Below are 21,160 nucleotides of genomic sequence, written 5' to 3'. Positions count from 1 at the left end.
GGCTAGCCTTCCTTGCTAGGTTTCTTTTCTCATTGAAAAGAGAGCACTCGATGATGATTGGCTAATTGTTATTTAACCAATGGAGGCACAAAAGCTCAGCTCTCCCCTGGCCTCCCCCTGGTAAAACTGCTTGAGACTTTCCCATAGACTGCCAAATAAATTACAGTGTCAAGGTCCAGGAAAGTATCAAAAGTATTGTCAGTATAGTCTATCTGTCATCAGTGATTCAACCGTAACTTTATGAAGCGACGAGAGTACGTTTTTGTACAAGAAGAAAACAAAAATAATGACTTTATTCAACAATTCCTCTCCTCTGTCTCTCTCCAAATCAGTGTAGCACCATTTCGGCAAATCTGAGCTGTACGCAGATGGTGTATGCTCCACACTGCGCCAAAATGCGTTGTCTGCTTTCAAACCAAAGCGTAAATACACTTTAAAAAAAACATATCCTTGTGGCACAGCTGATACAGAATAGCATACGCCATCAACTTTTACAGGTTTGGAACGTCATGGGGGTAAGTGAATAATGACAAAATTTTCATATTGGGATGGAGTATCCCTTTAACAATAATCTTGGTACACGCAACACCATGTGCTTTACCCATTTAAGGTCATACTTGTTTACATTTCAAATTTGCACATATCATACCTGTACTCAGTTGTCTATAATTATTTATTTTTGTACATTGTCTATTTTTATAGTATTCTTTTTATCTGTGTCCTGTCTTGTCCCTGTCATTTTGCTGCACTTTGCAGCTTCTGACACTTAAACAAATTCCTCATATGTGCAAACATACCTGGCAATAAAGCTAATTCTGATTCTGATTCCGAAATGAATTGTGAATTTTATTAACATTAAATGTTCCCCATTTTCATCTCAAACTACCACTGGTTATTTCTCTAACCCTTAAATCTTAACAGAGGTGCGAATTAGAAACAACAGTAAAATACAATATACCGTGATTTAATATTTGAGGCAGTGGAATTAAAGTGAGAAATACTGCAAAAATCGAATAATCAAATGTAGAAATGTTTTGAGACCTTTATCGGATCAATAAGGTAGGTCGCTGTTAATTTTGAATGATCACCGACTGCCGTGCGACTTCCTGTGAAGTTGTTAACTGTAGCCAATCGGCTTAAAGGGCGCTGTTTTGTTCATATTTCTGATTGGGCTGCAGAGCGCTCACGCGCGGAGACGTCACCACTGGTACCATAGCAGCAGCTGCAGCGCGTGAACATGGCGAACATCAGAAGTGTCAAGGTGAGAGGCAAAGTGAATGAATTAATGGAAATGTACTGGCTCAGAAAAGTCACCTGTCCTGAAGTTCAGTATTTCAAGATTGCTTTGCAGCTCGTTTTAGTCTGCCCGTCGTTGTGTGGTTGTGTTCAGCTTCTTCTCACTATATTTTGAAGCTATAGCCGCAGTGCTAACTAATTCAGTGGAACTTCTGTGTAGTTATGAGAGTGATTGATAGACATGTAAACATAAGAAACGATGGCGATTAACCAGCTTTGCTCTTACTTATTACATTATTCTTAAATTCCGGTACTGTAGGCATAAACCTCATTGTTTTGCAGCATATTGCAGTTGAACCATGACCGAATTGTGTTTGTTGTGTAATGAAACATTACCAAGCTCCATGCAGGCTGTGTTCCAGTGTGACTGACCTGACTAACTGTGTGGCAGGGTATGGTGGGTCTGGTGACAGGAGGGGCCTCTGGTTTGGGCAGAGCCACTGTGGAGCGGCTCATCAGTCAGGGGGCCAGTGCTGTGATCCTGGACCTGCCCAGCTCAGATGGACACAAGGTGGCCACTGATCTCGGAGACCGATGTGCATTTGCCCCTACTGATGTGAGTGAGACTTATTGTTAATGACCTTTTGATATTTTCCACTTTCTCTTCTTGCTCTTTTAGGCAGCAGTGCTGGACTTGGAAATATGAGCTATTTGTTATCTTCTGATTGGGCTTTTGTTTTTTAATTTAGGTCACGTCAGAGTCAGATGTGAGATCGGCTGTGGATTTGGCCAAGCAGAAGTATGGCAAAGTGGACCTGGCAGTGAACTGTGCTGGGATAGCTGTGGCTGTGAAAACATACAACTTTAAGAAGGACCTTCCTCACAGTCTGGAGGACTTCACTCGTGTTATCACTGTAAGCCTCACTGTATTTATTTACAGTGCTGCCTGAACCTCATTTCTACAAATGATGACCATTTTAAATATCCTATAGCAGCTGTCTTTTTTCACTGTAAATTTATTGCTATTATTTCTCTAAAGCATCCATCTTTTTGAGATTGGTTAAATGTGAAGACGGGGGATGCCATGTTATTGCATTTAATATAATGTTTTTTTTTTTTATTATTATTTCTTTTTTAATCTGTTAAAGGTGAACATCGCTGGAACTTTTAATGTGATCAGACTGGCTGTAGGGGAGATGGGAAAGAATGAGCCCGATGCGGATGGACACAGAGGCTGTATCATCAACACAGCCAGTGTTGCTGCTTATGATGGACAGGTATATCAGCTATACACGAACGTTCAAAGGATTGGGGTCTGTTAGATGTCTTTTATTTATTTTACAATTATTTTACTGAGGCTGCATTAAGTTGATCAAAAGTGACAGTAAAGGCCTTTATGATGCTACAGAAAATTTTTATTTCAAATAAATGCTGTTCAATCAACTTTCTTTTTACAGGTAATAATAATAAATGTCTTTTTAAGGTGGGTCAAGCTGCGTACTCTGCATCTAAAGGTGGGATTGTGGGTATGACACTTCCTATTGCTCGAGACCTTGCACCAATGGGGATCCGTGTGGTCACCATCGCTCCAGGTCAGTGTCTCTGAAATGCATATTTTGTTTCTAAACAGAAGGAGCTTTTCATTGTGTCCCATCATTGCTGTATGAAAATTCATTGTTTGATAGGGAAATAACAATTCACTCAGCTCGCGATGTGATTTAATTTTTTGCACATTTCTTTGTGAAATTGAAATCTATTTTGTCAAATGACAAAAAACAAAAAAACAAATCAAATAAATAATACAAATCCACATATAAAAACTTGACAAATGAAGGCTTTGCATGGGCTCTTTCCTGACTTGGATTTTTTTAAAGGGGTCACCTTGCACTCTTACAGGAGAATTGCCCAAACAAGAAAAGCCATGCTTGAAAAAACATTTTCTGAAACTTATACGAACCCAGGAGGAGTGTATTTGGAATTACTCCATCATGTTTAAATCGTTTTGTGAAACTTTGGCCATGTTTAGCATGAGAATTGAACTCTTTAACAGTGTAGATAACTCAGAATGCATGAAATAGCAGGAATTTCTACTTGTACAGAAGATGCATTTGTAGAAAACAGAATGCTCTGATTTTATCTTTATGAAATTATGCATCATAAAACCACATAAAGCAGACAGTCTGAACAAGAATGCAGATTCACTCTCTGACTGCAGGTGGCGCTTATGGAACAGCAGCGAGACAGCATTTCCTTTGTTACTGCTGTTAACAAAACAGCACTGTGCTTATAAACACTACTTTAGTACACATTTTACAGAGGCAAGATGGAAATAAAAAATTATCTTAACTTTTTCTGATTGTAGATCGTTGCCAACGAAGAAACATTCATATAAAACAACACCACGAATTGTATTGCGATTAGATTAACATCTCATCCAACTTGAATCATCACATATTTTTATAAATTTTCAGGGTACATCTCTACTTCTCTATTGTTTGAACACTTCTTTTTGAGACCTTTTCAAGTATATCCTCCATATCATTTTCTTTTCCTACAGGTCTGTTCTCTACGCCACTTCTAGCAGGATTACCTGAGAAAGTGCGAAGCTTCCTGGCCAGACAGGTGCCCTTCCCGTCACGTTTGGGAGATCCAGCTGAGTTTGCACACCTTGTGACTGCAATAGCAGAGAACCCCATGATCAACGGCGAGGTGATTCGCTTGGATGGAGCCATCCGCATGCAACCCTGAAAGAAAAAAGGAAACCGAGTAGAGAAACTCCAGTTGAAATATCCAAAACTAGTCTGTGACTGAAGACCTAAACTCACTAAGCATTTTCAGGATAAAGTTAAGATACTTTGTATCTGAGAGAAAGTGCTTCCAACTCCAAAGAGTGGAAATCTTGTAGATTTTTCAACTTGAGTCTGTCTTGTATTCATATACTGACTGCAATTCTGTGCCTCTGAGGTACTAATGACTGATGACTAATGTGTCTCCATAGTAAATGCATTTATACAATCAAAGTTGTACAGGAGTCAAACAATGTCTCTGGTATCCGTGTATCTTTTTGTGTCAAATAAAATATGTAAAAAATTACTTGATGAGTTTTCATTAACATTTGCTGATGTAGATGAGCTCATGAATCACCACAGTTAACTAAATACAGCTTCAGGAAAGATGATCGATATGAAGTGTTTTGGATTTGCCACTTTACTGACAATTATATCACTATTATATCAGTGGTTCTCAACCAGGGTGCTGGGACCCACTAGCGGGCCTCAGCATAATTTAGATTTTATTCATACAGTTCAAATAAAATCTGCTGTTAATTATGACTTCGATACAATACCAGACTAAGTTATCTGGATAATTTACCAAAACCAAAACTGAATAATAAATGACAGAATGTGGAATGTAAAGTTGTTGTTATTTTTATTATTATTATTTTATTTAAACATTTCTGCTTGCCAGTGTGAATGTTATGCTTGTGTATAGAACTATTTGCAACAAGTTAGCTGAAAGGATAAAGTAAAATTAAAGTAATTTTTGTTCTCATTTGCTTTGTAAGATTCTGATGGTGAAAAATGTTCACTTGTCAAAATGTTTTTATACTTATTTTGTATGAGCCCTTTTTAGACAGTTTTCCATCCTTGGAAGTCATTTTATTTCACAATAACAATATATGTAAATATAATTATTGCAGTTGAATAACTTTGTCATTAAAAATTAGAACAAAACTGCAAACTACAAACAAATGTAAAAATACAATATACATTTAAAAAAATTTTTTGGTACAGAAAAATTTAACAGTAGCATACAAGTAGCAAAGATACTAGGCCAACACAAACTGACTAAGGAAACGTTTTACTGCTCTAAAAAGAGAACCAATGCTCTATATGATGCTCCAAAATTCTTCTCTTTTCCCTTTGCTGTAAAACGGCACTTCGGGGTCACGTTCTTTTTTTTAAAGATATATTAAGAGCATTTTGTGTCTGCGTGAAGAACTACCGACAGAGGGCAGAATTGAGCTTGTTTTGACGATCAGGACAGGAGGCTCATACAACTTGCATGTGATCTACAGTATGCTGTGACTGACAAGGTCAAAGATCTTTAATTGCAACAGCATTAAAAGACTTGTAAATGCTATTTTAGATAAGTTAGATAGCATTTTGTACATCTTTCAGATAAAGAATTATATCTGTAGATCTTTGTGGATTTTTGTCTCTTTTTAAGTATTAAATACACAGCACATAAGAAACATCACCAGCCAAAAAAAGTAAAACTGGAAAATATTGGCAGCTGTGCACAAAAGTCCTGCTAAATCCTTTACTGAACAGATTGTGCATAATTAAAGTAAGCCCAGATTGATGTTGGTAAATCTGCTTTAGACACACACAAACACACACACACACTGACTGATTTCTGTCCACAGGGTGGCAGTTTCACTGTAATCTCGGTGTCATTCATTTCAGTTCACCCTAAAATCTACACGGGCCATATTAACACGATTACACTTCAGAGGTTAACAGTTCTCACAGTTACCATTTGGTTTTGAAATATGCAAGGATGATTCATATTTTCTACCATCCAGTTTACAATTTTTTTACTATGTTGCTTTATTATTATTATTAAGTTTTAAATGTTTTCTACTATGCACAGCACACTCTGATATTCCAAACCATATGGAATGGGTCAAACATACATTTGTGGAGTGTGCAGTGAAGCATCAGGTTGAGGCAAGTGGTTTGAATCATGGCTGATGGTTATTGAGTGTCACTGTGTTGTCTCACTTCACTCTGATGTGTTGCCCAACGTCTGCTCCATCATGTCATGCATCTATCTGGGGGCCGTGAGTTAGGACAGCTTTGATGGACACTTGCTATCATCCCATAGATCTCTGCACTGTCAGGAAAATTACTTTCACTATTAACAGTGGAGCTCTGGCTTCCGCAGAGGACAAACTGAGGTTGTGTGAAGACAAGGTTAAAGACTGAGGGGTGTAGGAAAGAGACGTCCTGGTGCTTGTTCCCAAAGCAACTCCAGAGCACACTAACAGACCGATTCATCAATATGCATTATTAATGTGCTCGGGACAATCCCCCCCGGACTGTGTAAATATGAGAGTTTGGGTGTAATCAGAACGCAAGACCGCTTGATGCTGAACCTCTAGAGGGCAGACGGCACAAGCATGCGACAACCTGATCTGCGTTTAGAAACACGTGCATCGACAGCATGAACATGCATTATCCGGATAACAGGCTGTCTCTGAAAATCCCTCAAGATATAGAAAATACAGTGCTTCATGATGATTTTATCAGCATAGATCCCCAAGAATTCATGTCTAGCCTACTGTGTGCTCCTTGAAGTAGTCTAAAGAAAAAACAAGTGATATAGGCTGGGAATCTGTTGGAGAGGGGGACAGATTTTGATCTGGTTGTCATTTATCTGGGTCAGCCAAACCGACCTCTTTTCCTCAATAAAACATAAACATGCATATGCACGTCTTCAGATATATCAGTGAGATATCAGCAGTTTATTAGTGATATTGTGTGCAGATGGGTAACCCTCAGAAAACAGAGAAAAGAAAAGTTTAATTTAATGTAGCCTATTTATTATTTTTATTTTTCTAATGACACTTAATCAAAATTTCTCTTCTATTACCATAATGCTTTTAGAAAAATTCACACATACACAAATAGATTATAAAAATTTTGTAATTTATATGATACTTTGTTATTACTTTGTTATTTCCACATGACAGTATAAGAAGATAATACTGGTTTTGCATTATGTTATTGGGAAATTGGAGGTAAATGAACTCATATCATTATGATCCTAAAAATATGCTTCATTTTTTCATGCAATGTATTAACACCACTGCTCAAAAGTTTAGTTTAAATTTAGTTAAGAATTTTTTTTTTTCAAAGAAATTACTACTTTCATTCGGCAAGGAATTATTAAATTATTTGAAAGTGACAGTAATGACATTTATGTTCATGATGTTAAAAATATTGGTATTTTAATTTAACCCTTTAAAGAGCCAGTAAGATGAAAATTCTAAGCTTCCTATCACTGTTTATAAGTCCTGTACATTAGGTTTAAATCCATCCAAGGTTGTCATTTTGTCAAAATATCATTTTAAAATTACCTCAAATCTCAGAGATCCCCAAACGGTTCGCGCGAAGCTGTTCAAAAGATTCAGTTTCCTTAAACCCCACCTTTCAGTAGCATACTGTGTTCTGATTGGTCAATTAACATAGTCAGTTTTGATTGGTTGTTCCGCACACACCTCCACGGTAAACTATGCGTTAGCATCTGTTTGGGGTGAATTATGTCTTATTCCTCTCATCGCGAAGCAAACAGTAAAATAAAAAACTTAAACAGTCTCGCTGCTTTTTCTTCTGTGTGGGTGTATTCAAGCTGCGCGCTTCAGTTTGAATCTGAATAGCGCGTTCAGCACGGGGGCGTGGTCACATTAGATATAATGAAGTGAGACATGAAAAACGGACATCAAGTTGTTTTCATATGGATTACTTTATCACAGAATATTTTCGGCAGCACTTGTTTAGTTTTAAAGAAGACATGTCAAGCTCTCTATAGATATCTCTCTCATGTCTCTTCGTTGAGTATTCATGGAGTTACACTTCATTTTAATGACGTGTTTGTAAATGACGATCAGCGCAGACAGGCTGCAGACAGCACACATACTGATGAGACGCTCGGGAGAAAACAGACACATAACTTCATAATCATACTTCGCGTTGTGATTAGGAGATGCTCGTTGTTCTAAATAAAGTTGGTAATAAACCATCTTTTATGGCCAAACGCTTTGAAAATCCCGCTGTACTCACCGAGATTAGAAAAGCAGTCATCAGTGAAATGTTGTGAACACAACAAAAGGGATTTGTTGTACTGCTCTGGTATTGTGGTAAAAATGAATTTTAGCCATTGGTTCTTCTGATCTTCATTCCTTGGCAGTGAAAATAAAACAAACTTGCCTTTACAATTAAAAACACACTGTCTCCTCGACATGATGCTATCACACCAAACAGAGCGTCTTTGTGGGGGGTGGAGTTCCGTTTCTCCCAAGACGGTAGGCGGAGATTATTATGCAAAGTGTTCCTAGTGACGTACATAGAGATGGGCAAAAGATTTGAAATCTATAACGACTCGTTTCAGCGATTCAGAGTCCTTTCCCTTACTTTAGAAGCCAATAACTTTATAAATCGTGTACTTTTTGGTTTAATTATTTGCACATTGTTTACACTAATGGACAGCTACATCATACACTGTAATACAGGTAATTTTTGATTTCCCATCTGTGTGGCTCTTTAAATATCACCCCTATTTTTGAATATAGACATAAAAATGCACCATCCAAACTTGTTTTAATTAATTGTTTTAATTGATGAACAAATACATTTTGTAATATGATTTTGAAGTACTAATTTCCATGGTTATGCAATGTCTGATTTTACAATGGCTTTTACATGACACATTTTGAGGTTTTAATTGAGATAGGTGTCTTAATTGAGATAAGTCTAATATATATATATTAATATATAATGTACTATATACTAATATATATATTAGACTTTTCGTGACAAAGATCAGAACTCCTGTTATGATGTAGCTTTTTTTTTCTATTATTGTTCCCACATAATTTTAAACAAAGAACAGCTATATATACATATCTGTTTAGGAGTCTTAGTCCTTTGCAATATATATATATATATATATATATATATATATATATATATATATATATATATATATATATATATATATATATATAATTTGTCATGATTAGATTTGGATTCATTTGTAATATATAGTGAAGTAAACTCATACGGGTGACAGTAGAGAGGTTAAAAAACATCTTGAAAGAAACATCACCTTTAAAATATTAAGCAGCACATCTGTTTTATCATTGATAATAAGAAAATGTTTCTTGACCAGCTAATGATTAGAATGATTTCTGAAGGATCATGTGAAAATAAAAACATTTTAAAATATATTACAATACAAAACAGTTATTGTAAATAGTGATATTTTACAATATAACTGTTAAGACGGTGTTTTAGAGCAAATAAATGCAGTCTTTGTGAGAACAAACTTCTATATGGCGTTATAATGAATAAATACTGCATGAAGAAACATACGCTTATTTTTAGCATAAAAAATGTGTCAGAAGAATCATACTTGGAGAGTCATTAGAAAGCACATGAGCAGAAACAGCTTTCAGAATTGGGTGTTTGTAATTAAACGGCACAGCGACGTCCCACTGAGACGCTCAATCCTTAATCTCCAGAGAATACTGCCGTGAGAGCACTTAGGACGACAAGATCCCTCCTCCGTCAAAAGCACAGAAAAACAAACAAACTTTGGAAAACTCAAGAACAACACCCCAGAAATCTTCAAGGGACGACTGCACCCACTAAAGAAACAGTGTAAGGATGATTCCCAGTCATTAAATCTACAGAGTCCCAAAGATCTCAGATGTGTAGGACCATTGGCTGGTTTGCATATGAGCATTATCGCTCAATCCCACATTTACAATACCTTTCACATCCAACAATACCGTAACCCAGCCTGACACTGCTCATTTACGTCTTTTCCTTTATGAAAACAAATACATTTGTCTGAAACATTGGATACAGTGTCTTTCTGGGCCCTATTAGAGGCATTGTGTTGGTTTTATCAGTTGAGCGCAGGCTACAGTAGCAGTCTTTGTGCTGAGGGACAGTAATCCTGTATCTGTATGTGTATTTGTGCCCACTTGAGGCTTCGAGAAAAGAGGAGGGAATCCACTAATGCTGCCGATGCTGGAGAAAACAAATCAACACAGCAGGCCTCCAACTAGCCACGGCAGAACAGATATTCCCACAACATTCGGTCTTTACAAGTGTATGCTCAAATAAAGCTATTATTCATGTCTGTTCCGACACACACATGTTCTGTATGGCTTGGACGTCGATTAGAGTGCTTGTAGCTCGCAGGATAACAAACATACAAGGGCCACAAAGAATCACCTCCAGTGACTTTAATACCACTCTGTTATATATATGTTGCCAGCAATGGGATTCTTTTTATATTTACTGGGCATTCAGTGCACCATTAAGAGCCAGTTGTGTTCCTGAGAGGCTAGTGAGTATATTGTTTTCTGGATGGCCTTTGAAACAGCCTGTAATCATAGCTTTGAGAGCGGGATGAAGATCCAGCGCTCCTTTAGCAACACACACTGACTTCTGACCTCATCCAGCTCTTCATTGTAGCATGACCACAGAGCTGATAGAGGTTATCCGATTTAATCAGAACACAGTAACAGCCTCTCACGAGGGTCAGACACTGACATCCTCACAATACCGCTGCGGAAAAAGCTTTGCATCTGAAGTATGCATCTCCTGAACACGGCGGAGTGATCTCTAAAGGGATCGGCATCACAACGCTGCCGTGGTGGGTGTAATTTCTTTACAACCTACTTTGAGACACGACAATGTGTAGAAAACCATAGAAATCATGTTATCAAAAAAGCGTTTTTAAACCGAGTAATAAAATGGTAAAAAAATAATAATTTGACTTCTTATCTTCTCATTTGGAGGATCTTATCTGATCTGTGTGATGCTCAAATCTTTATCATAGCAATAGTTCACCCAAAGATGAATATTTGCTGAAAATGTACTCACCCTCAGGCCATCCAAGATGCAGATGAGTTTGTCTCTTCTGATTTGGAGATATTTAGCATTACATCACATGCTTACCAATGGATCCTCTGCAGTGAATGGGTGCCGTCAGAATGAGAGTCCATCATTAAGACGTTTTTCACTTTTAAACTGTTGCTTTCGGCTAAAATACTAGTCATTTATCCATAACATTGCTCCAGTTCAAAACAGTTATATGTCAGTGGATTTCGAAGTAAGGGAATTGATTTTTTTCACTGGAGGAAGCATTATTATGGATTACGGACCCAGAAGCCACAGTTTGAAGTTAAAAAACATCTTCATGATGGATTGGTTTCTTACAAACACGCTTTTCACTTCACAAGACATTAATTGATTGGAGTCTCGTGGATCGCTTGTGGGTTATTGTGATGGCACCCATTCACTGCAGAGGATCAATTGTTGAGCAATTTCATGCTACATTTAATGCTAAATTTCTTCAAAACTACTCAAATGAAGAATAAATTTTTCTTTGATGGCATGAGAGTAAGTACATTTCTTAGTTGAACTATTCCTTAAACATCACCATGCAGCCAGAATAAACAATTTATATTTTTTCTGGGACATTTCAGTGTTTATTACAAATTATTTATCCATTTACATCATTATTTTTTATACCTGAGGCTCAAATCTCTATAAAAGTCACAAAATAAAAATAAAAACTATTTCATTGTTTATTATAAATTATAAATTCATGCACATCCTTATTTTTATTGAATATTGCAATGATTACTATAAAATATTTGTGTATGTATTTATTTGTGAAATATTGCAGTGTTTATTTTAAATGCCTTATTAGTTTACATCGTTCTTTTTTTTATTGAGTACTGCAGTGTTTATTTTAAATGATTTATCTGCATGCATCATTTTGATGATATGCTGCAGTGTTCATTGTAAATGATTTATCTGTGTACTTAATTCATTTGCCCTTATAATCTTTAATCAAAAATAATAACTTTCCCTCCCCCTCACACATCTCATCTCTAATGACGTGTGCATCAACATGATGATGATGGGACAATAACCCTCTCCTCTCCTCCAGCAACCTGTCACACACAGGAGATTGCAACAATTAGCACTTGACAATGATCCAACCAATCCGTTCCCAATGGACAAAACAAGTCCCACCTAACATGTCTTCTCATATGAGAAGCTGTTTCACTCGGATATACATCAATATAGGGAAGAAAGACGACTGCAATTTCCGTTTCATGCTGACTTTAACATGGTGAACAGGCAGCCACACCGGTGACAGGTCCACTGGGAAAGAGATGCCAGCTTCAGATGGGGTTTGAGAGAACAGAAAGAAAGAAAAAAACTGACACAGAGAGAAACAATTATGAGACATAGTGAGGCATGTCTGTCTGCTCTACCCTAAGGAGAGATTGAACCATCAACTCCGAAGCATAGATCTGTCATGACATACAACTAAAACTTAAAAATGTTTCAAAGTTTAAAATTATTTTCTCATATGCCAGCTTGATATACAAAGTCTGTAAATGCTATGGCTATCAAAGCATTGCTTTGTTTGAATCCAGCTGTGGGGCAATACTGGCTCAACCAGTGGCATAAGGTTGGAGGCGGGACTATCTCTTTGTTAAACCAATGGCAGACAAGGGAATATTCACTGACTAATTCAAAATTTATTTTTTTTTTAGTGTAAAAAAATATTTTATTTAATGGTGTCTAGAGTTTTTGCAATCTTTTAAAATCTCAGTCACACTAGACAAATAACAGAATGTGCTTTTGCATTTAAAAGTGCGAATACAACATATATTTGAAAGACGCTTTCATCGAAATTATATGCAGTTCACGCATTCCCTGGAAATCAATCCTGTGACCTTAACATTGCAGCATAGTGTACTGTTTGAGCTACAGGATATGTTGCATGCTTATATGTTGCACTTTAAACATGATAGATAGATAAATATTATTATGCATGCATACACCTCCCAAGGCCTTTTATGCGTGCAAAATCTGGATCATTTTCCACCTGCAAAATATATTTCCATGTCCATTCAATTACCGTGTGCAGCTGGATAATGAACACTGAAAATCATAACTTTGTTAATGAGAAGGTATCAGCATAAATGTGTCTTGCTGGCTTGCATGAAAAGAAATGCATTTTTAATTTCAACAACTGCTGAAGTTTTCCACCCTTTTCAGCCGAATAATAGAGCTTACAGATACTCATCTCCAGCTGCGAGTCAGTGCCATGGAGCATGAACTGTCTTTATCCATTCATAGCAGCCTAACTCCAATTGCTTAGTATTTCAAAGACATCATTACCACAGTACGCAAGCATCTTGATAGTCTGGGATGTAGTCTGCGAGACTTCATTAGCAAAGCAGTTTCATGTAGAGAGCCCAAAGGAGAGCAAAACTCAGATGCTTTCCATTCCTTCAGCAGGGTGCAGTTCTCTCAAACTTCCCCTCGAGAGCAAGAAACTCAGGCTGTAAGAGTTGCTATTAAATGCATTACGGCTGGTCTGTTACACAACGCTCGGAATACCAAACCCCCCCTTCCCAAAGTTCAGGGTAAATTATGCAGAGGCTAATGTCATAGCTGAAGTACAGTTTATACACAGGCATTTTTCAAACCCATCTACATGATTCATATCAAAGACACATCGCCGATGAATTAGTTACTGATCTGGGGTTGAAGGCTTGATCCTGAATCACAGTTCAGCATATTTATATACTTTCGCTTTTGCACCTGAATTGCCCTCAGAGATCCACTCAATTATCTATGCATCTATCTGTCTGCCACACCTTTTTTCTCAAACTGTGTTCGCACGTCTTTTCCACACATTTCAACTGAAACAAAACTCATAATAATATCGGATGGCATTGATAATCACCTTAGAGACCGGCACGAAAACCTGCAGCTGAATATAAAACACTTTTGCTCTAGTTCATAACACTTGTGTGTCCAATCAATTTTAATATATTGAAATCTATTCAGACAGAAGCTCAATTATGCAAAAGAGGAATCTGATACAGGACATGCCAGTAAGCCTCAAAACAGCCATCAGCTTACTTAGGGCTAACATGATCGACTCGAACATGCATGTAGACACACTTCAACTGCCCTGAAACAATTACTAGATAAATATAGTGGATTAAAGTTTACAACAAGTACATTAAGGTCAGAAATACCCATGGTAAAATCTCCTAAATTATATATATATATATATATATATATATATATATATATATATATATATATATATATAATTTTCAAATTTGCACGTGTTATATTTATATTATTAATATTAACTTTAATTTAACTTTCCACATGCATAAGTTCACATATAAATCTTAATGGTTAATCAACAAATCATTTGGTGAACCTGTAGATTATAATGTGTGTTCATAAATGATCACAAATCTAAATAATTAAATCAAACATAATTATGCTATTTTATAAACTAGTAATACACTAGTACATGCACTACAGTATAAAATTTTATATATGGTGTAACTGTACACATTTGTTAAAGTTCTTTTTACAGTTCTTCATTATCGACAGTTTAGTAATGAACAAATGTTGCCTGTATTTGCACATTTCTAATTAAATTATATCGAGATTCTACCTTCACAAATCTTTGTTTTGGTAACACTTCACTTAAAGCCTTTATGTATAATGCATTCTAAAAGCAGTCTTAATGCATTAATTATGCCTTGTAATGCACCTTATAATCTCATGAATAATTGTAAACACAGTTAATATATTATAACACTTATCAATTTGTTATTATACTGTGCATTTTAAATCGAGTTATAATTACTTACGACAAGATATAATGTATTTATATGAATAACAGCAACGCATTATACCCTTTCATTACCCATTATAATGCATTATACATGCTAAACTTTGACATAAATCAGTGTCATTCAAGGTACTGCTTTTGCATCTCCTCTGTCACAATAAAGCCAAAACAATATGATACAGTATGTATAACTTGAGATTGAGATGTTCTGTCATTTTAATATGCATTAGCTCTCAAAACATTATAAATGCAAAACAGGTGTTCTTCTACATGCAAACTATTTCTGAAACTATTCAGTCAATTACACACAACTGTACAGCCAGCTCTGTGGCAACAGGACGATTGTTACACATTTCAAGTGTTCTTCAGTGAATGAATCATTTTGAGGAGAGGGAACAGATTAGCTCTCGTATCTCCTGTCTTCTTTGTCGAACTGGCTCTTCTTGTTGGAAATCACACACAGTCTGAAAAGGCCTTATTTATCATTTAATGTTGCATTGTTTCTAATGGGATCACTACAGCCAATATAGGGCAAAGGTTGTACGTCAAATTTGCAACCAGTACTCCGTGACGTGAATGATTTAGTTGGACAGATGACATTTTGAGTTCCTTCTCCTTCATTATGCGATGTATGGAGTTCATGGACGCACTCTTTAAGAGAGTAACTCACCTGACCAACAGCGCATGTCATCCGGGTTGTGTCAGCGCTGGCGATGAGATGACGAGGCAGCGTGATCCTGTATTCAAGAGTATGAATAGAACATTAGACCACGTTATATGACTGCTCTGAATACATAACACTGAATGAAGACAGACAGAGGCATCCAGAGAGCTATCGCCCCTCACCAAGCACTGAACTATGAAATGAACGCCTGTCCTCTTGCTCTTTGAAAGACAGGTTCACTAGAAGCTGGACAGAAGTGAATTTAATGATGTCTGAACAATGGAGAACCATGCCCTTGGTTTGTAAAACAATGTTGAAAAAGGAACTGGGATGCAGTTTAGCAGATAATGAACCCGGGTCGCTGGGTGAAGCAGGTCCATATTGGCAGCTAATGTCTTGGCCGAGATCCTAATTGAGTCCTGAACAATCTGGCTGGTGGAATGATCCACTCAACTAAAAGGATAATTAAAGATAAAGGGCTCCCATTTTTCTATTCAGCGCTAATGTAATTGTAACGGTCTTAAACGAAGTACAGCTCAGGGAGGTCATTATCTCGCTCTTGTTAATGTTCTTTGAAAACTCCTGCAATGAGATAGCTGCATCTTACCGGTCTCACTCACGGAGGGCTCGATCTATGTCAAAATACTCCAGTTTTTATTCCAGTGGCTGGAATCAGAGTAAAATTAAATGTCCATATGTAAGTCAACCTCCAATGTGCTTTATGCTGTTTTGATTTTCTGTGATTATGCTTCAAGAAAAAAAAAAATGGTGTGGCAATCTAAAATTGCAGACACTTAAGATGTAGATGTAGGCTATGACTTCAGAGGTTGCAGGTTTGGTTCAGAGTAGATGACCCAATATCTGGAAAGTTACTGAAATCACTATCCTGCTCACCATTATGCCTTCTAACAAGATCCTTAAAATAATATTCAGTCTATTATTCAACATAAACTACAGTTTAATAGTTCTCTTATGCCCACCAAGGCTGTTTTATTAAACCAAAGAATTTAACAAAATGTGGAACATTAATATTGCGACATATTATTTCAAATGAAAAAACTGTTTTCTATTGGAATATATTTTAAAATATAATTTATTCCTGTAATGTAAATCATTGTCTTCATTGTCACATGATCATTTAGAAATCACTTTAATATGCTGTTCAAGAAACATTTCTTATTATAAATGTTGAACATAGTTGTGCTTTTCAATAGCATATTTTTGTGGAAGCAATATCTTTTCAGGATTCTTTGATGAATGCAAGCATTTATTTGAAGTTGAAATATTTTTTAGCATTATAAATGTCTTTACTGTTACATATAAATAAATATGTTAATCCCCTATACAAATATATATTGACCACACATTTTTGAACTGTAGTCTAAAAACTGTGCACCAATTGATTACCCACTCATCCCTATGAACTCATATATAATGAACAGGAGACATGTTTACAATAAAGACACTGAGTGGAATGTAAACTCATAGTTTATCTCAGGAGTTCCTCAGTAAGAAATGTTTGTTACTTGAGGTGTTAAGTTGTTACCAGTAGGAATCTGCAGGAATGATGCTGTAGTGCCTGTAGCAACGTAATAGCTCAAGCAACAAATATTCTGCTGAATTCAGCTCTGTGTGAACAGAGCTCTACAGATGCTGGCATTACTTACAGCTACTTCCGCAAAGACACTTAAAGAAATCATGTTTACCTGTGAAACTGGTCATGACATGAGTTAATATTTACTTATGTAGCATGTGTACTGTCAGAGTGCTATTGTATAGCTGCATATTTTAAACATTTGTATTCTTTCTGCTAACTTGATAAGAACCATTACAACTTTTCACTGTAAACACATTTCCCATTCACTCAGGTATGAATTATTGTCTAAAAATTAACAGGGCACTGTCAATGCAAATAATGGATAAAAGTGGCCCTAAAACCCCCAATTAAATTATTTATTGCTGAAATGTGCAACTTCTGTGAAATTAGTGTCATCAGGTCGAGGTAAAAAAAACTATATATATATATATAGGAACTGACTTAAGTTGAAAACATTGATATTTTTTGTAGTGAATTGATAAACTGTTAGTTATTATAGTTATTACAGCTATTTAACTGAACTGAATCAAGCAGAATTTGAATTGGCCTCATATTTAATAAAGATTTCATAATGTATTCTGTCATTTTCCTGTTATTATTATCCTTTTATTACTGTCAAGCTGCTTCGAAACAATCTGTATTGGAGAATGTAAAGCACTATATAAATAAAGGTTACTTGACTTGAAAAAAAAGAAAGAAAATGATTTAACTATCCACAGTAATGTTTTCAAAATAGTTTTCCCAAAATTGCATCAGTCTAAGAATACCTTATGTACGACAGTACATATTACGCTGAAATAAATTTTTTTTTTTTAACGTATAGGTCCCACTTTATATTAGGTGGCCGTAACTACTATGTACTTACATAAAAAATAAGTACAATGTACTTATTGTGTTCATATTGTATTGTAAAACACTTTTGCTGCTATTGAGGTGGGATGGGGTAAGGTTAGGGAGAGGGTTGGAGGTATGGGTAAGTTTAAGGGTGGGTTAAGGTGTAAAGTATGGGTCAACAGTGTAATTATAAATGTAATTACAGAAATTAAATACAGATGTAGTTACATGTAGTTTTAAATATAAGTACAATGTAAAAACATGTATGTACACAATAAGTACATTTTACTAAATTATTAATTAAAATGTAAGTACATAGTAGTTAAGGCCACTTAGTATAAAGTGGGTCCAACGTATAAATAACTTAAAAAGTCACATGGTAAAAGCAAAGTCAAATTTAGAATTTTGCATCCATTTTAGTGTTGGAAATGTGCTCATAACTTAGCAGCAGATTCGGATGATTATTATATACTAGTCATTAATGGAGGTAGTTTAACTATTACAGACAGAAGTAGAATTGAACATAACAGTTTAATAGGTTGTAATGGGAAAAGAGTCTAGTAAATTGGCCCCAAATAGATAATAATGCATTATAATAGTTTAGTCTGAAAAAAAAGACATTTTGTTTTTTAAGAAGATCTTGCAAATAGTTTTCTGAACAATCTGAATGAATCAGCTGCATCCTAGGGGTTTAATGGTCCTTTCAGAATACCTAGTAAGTAACACAGCTCTCACTTTAAACTTGAAGGCTGAATTGCTCTCACTCATTACTCAAACACACACTCACACTCGCACACCAAGAACAAAAGAGAGAAACGTCTCTCAAAAGACCTCTGCTGTACAGTTCCTCTGAAAAATTGCACTTATCAACTGAATGATGATGGCATGTATCTATCAACGGGGCATTACAGGGCAGGGGAACAGCAGCCTCTCAGCGCTATGCTTTCTGCAGCAATGCACCGTAAATTTACAGGGCAATAATTATGAGTCTTTTCAGGAAGATAAAGGCAGGACCCTGTTTCCCAAAAGTAATAAACCTGACTCACGCACCCCTAGTTGAGGATGAAAAATGTTCCCCTGGCAACTGCGTTTGTCGTGCATGCTGGTTTTCCTCAACTGGCTTGCTAGGCAAGCAATCTCCTTTCATCACAGGGAGAGAATGCAATTTCAGGGCTCATATCCACCAATTTTGTGTAACTCACATAAGGGAAGAAGGAATGTAAGCTGAAAAACATAACACGAGGTGAAAAAATGGCACACTAGACCCATCTCCTCTTGTAGGACTGTAAATACTCTACTTTTCGGTTAAAATATGAGACACTCCAAAACGAAAACATTTCAGACTATGAAAACAAGATCTAGGAGAAAACACTCATTAGATCCTAATTCAAATGACACATGATGTCAAACTGTTTTCTTGAAGTTTGGTCAGATTTACACTGGTGGCCAAAAGTTTCATTTTTGAGAGAAGTCCCTTATAATGAACAAGCCTGCATTCATTTGATTAAAAATATTATTGCAAATTAAAACATAAAACTGTTTTCTATTCTAATATCATTTTTAAACATGGTTTATTCCTGTGGTGCAAAGCTGAATTTTCAGCATCATTAGTCCAGTCTTCAGCGTCACATAATCCTTCAGAAATCATATTAATATGCTGATTAGGTGCTCAACAAACATTTTTAGTTTATTGTTGAAAATATTTTTTTTTAACCATAATACACTACTATTCCAAAAATTTGGGTATGTTACACAAAAAGTGATATTATTATTTTTATTCAGCAAGGATCCATTGAAAGTAAATACATTTCTATTGTTCAAAAAATCTAATAAATAATCTTAATGGACTTTATATCAATCAAAGAATGCTGATCAATTGTGCAATTATTAATAATTGAGGACCAATATAATTAAGCACCAAACAGAAATATTAGAAGGATTTTGAAGGATTTTATTACTAATGGCTGCTAAACCTACACACACACACACACACAAACAAACACACACACACACACACACACACACAAAGATATTGAAATACTATAAAACAGAAAATAATTATTTTAAATTGTAATAAATTTTTTACAATATTACTGTTCTACTGTATTTTTGACAAAATAAATGCAGCCTTAAAGAGACTTCTTTCAGAAACATTTAAAAACAATCATTCTTATTTTAATTTTTTTGTCACTAAAATATGTGTCATCAGGTGACATTTCATTGATGTTCCAGATGCAATAAGCCTTCCTGAAATAGTTATCTTCTCCAGTCTAATCTTTGTCACTCTATATAGTTTGTGTCAGGAGAATGACACCTAGTTTCCCCCCAAAATGGAGTTTGGTAAATTGGTGTTTGCTAAAAGAGAGCGGAGCTATTCTACATCTGCGTGTCCCTGCAGGCATGTTCCACTGACAGGCCCAGTGCGAGATCTGTCCATCACCACGTTCCTCTGCTCTTTCCCTGCTGATACACGCAATGTCATTCTCCCCTCATTCCACAAGACACAATCACACCAATACATCTGTTTTAGACAAGGAAAACCAGGGATAGTTCAACTTCGATCAGTGATGAGATGCAAACACCCTGATGAAATCTGTGCTGTGTCCACCAAAGTGAGCCATGAATGTGAACAAATACCGAGACGGTCTCATTCATTACATGCTTGTGTGTAACAAATAAGTGTGTCGTCTGCTCCATCCAGGTGCTTTGTGTCAGGATTGAAAGCCTCAGACACCAAGCAAAGAAGTCCTCCTTTCAATAAGTCTTGTGTAAAAAACGTACTGAAGCTTTAATCTGCAGCACAGTGACCTTGACATTTTCACATAGAATGTCATTGTGCCGCTGCCACAGAAAGAGATGTATCTGAATTAATCAGGTATCTGGGAGCTTATGCAGTGTTGAAAAGGTAAAGCTGTTGATACAACACTCACTGCTGAGTTTAAAGCAATGCAGGTCCCTCAGATGCAAACTGAATTAAATGACAAGAAAACTTCAACTTTTAAAAATTTTCAAAATTCAAAATTCAGTCGAGCAACCAAAATTCAGCTTTGCCATCAAAAGAATAAATTACGCCTTAAATGTATTCAAACAGAAAACCATTATTTTAAACTGTATTTTTCTTTAAATAAATAAATAAATGCATAAAAAAATTTCATCAAATAAATAAATGCATAAGAGCCTTTTTTTAACCGTAAAAAAATTCTTACTAACCCAAACTTTGGAACGGTAGAGTAGGTTTAAGAAATAATACACCCACCCATCTACACACAGATCTTCACTTTCAGCATGAATGAATCATTTGGAATAGACAAGCTCAATGCTTCACAAAACAAACCACT

The 21,160-nt window shown here is 35.9% G+C and overlaps 1 protein-coding gene across 1 annotated transcript; it reads left to right on the top strand.

Annotated features, from left to right (window-relative positions):
- Positions 1–1,172: 1,172 nt before the first annotated feature.
- hsd17b10 (hydroxysteroid (17-beta) dehydrogenase 10) lies at positions 1,173–4,329 on the top strand. Its single transcript, XM_052593116.1, has 6 exons — positions 1,173–1,261; positions 1,688–1,852; positions 1,986–2,150; positions 2,385–2,513; positions 2,720–2,828; positions 3,794–4,329. Exons 1-6 carry the CDS (start codon positions 1,238–1,240, stop codon positions 3,982–3,984), a joined length of 783 nt encoding a protein of 260 aa, XP_052449076.1. The 5' UTR covers positions 1,173–1,237; the 3' UTR covers positions 3,985–4,329.
- The last annotated feature ends 16,831 nt before the right edge of the window (positions 4,330–21,160 follow it).

The sequence above is a fragment of the Carassius gibelio genome, chromosome B23, assembly GCF_023724105.1.
Source record: "Carassius gibelio isolate Cgi1373 ecotype wild population from Czech Republic chromosome B23, carGib1.2-hapl.c, whole genome shotgun sequence".
Taxonomy (NCBI): Eukaryota; Metazoa; Chordata; class Actinopteri; order Cypriniformes; family Cyprinidae; genus Carassius; species Carassius gibelio.
This window is presented reverse-complemented; position numbering and strand designations above follow the sequence as displayed.

Coding starts and splice junctions, on each gene's coding strand:
- hsd17b10 (XM_052593116.1), top strand. CDS start 1,238: ATGGCGAACATCAGAAGTGTCAAG. Junction 1,262..1,687: donor CGAACATCAGAAGTGTCAAG/GTGAGAGGCAAA, acceptor ACTGTGTGGCAG/GGTATGGTGGGTCTGGTGAC. Junction 2,829..3,793: donor TGTGGTCACCATCGCTCCAG/GTCAGTGTCTCT, acceptor CTTTTCCTACAG/GTCTGTTCTCTACGCCACTT.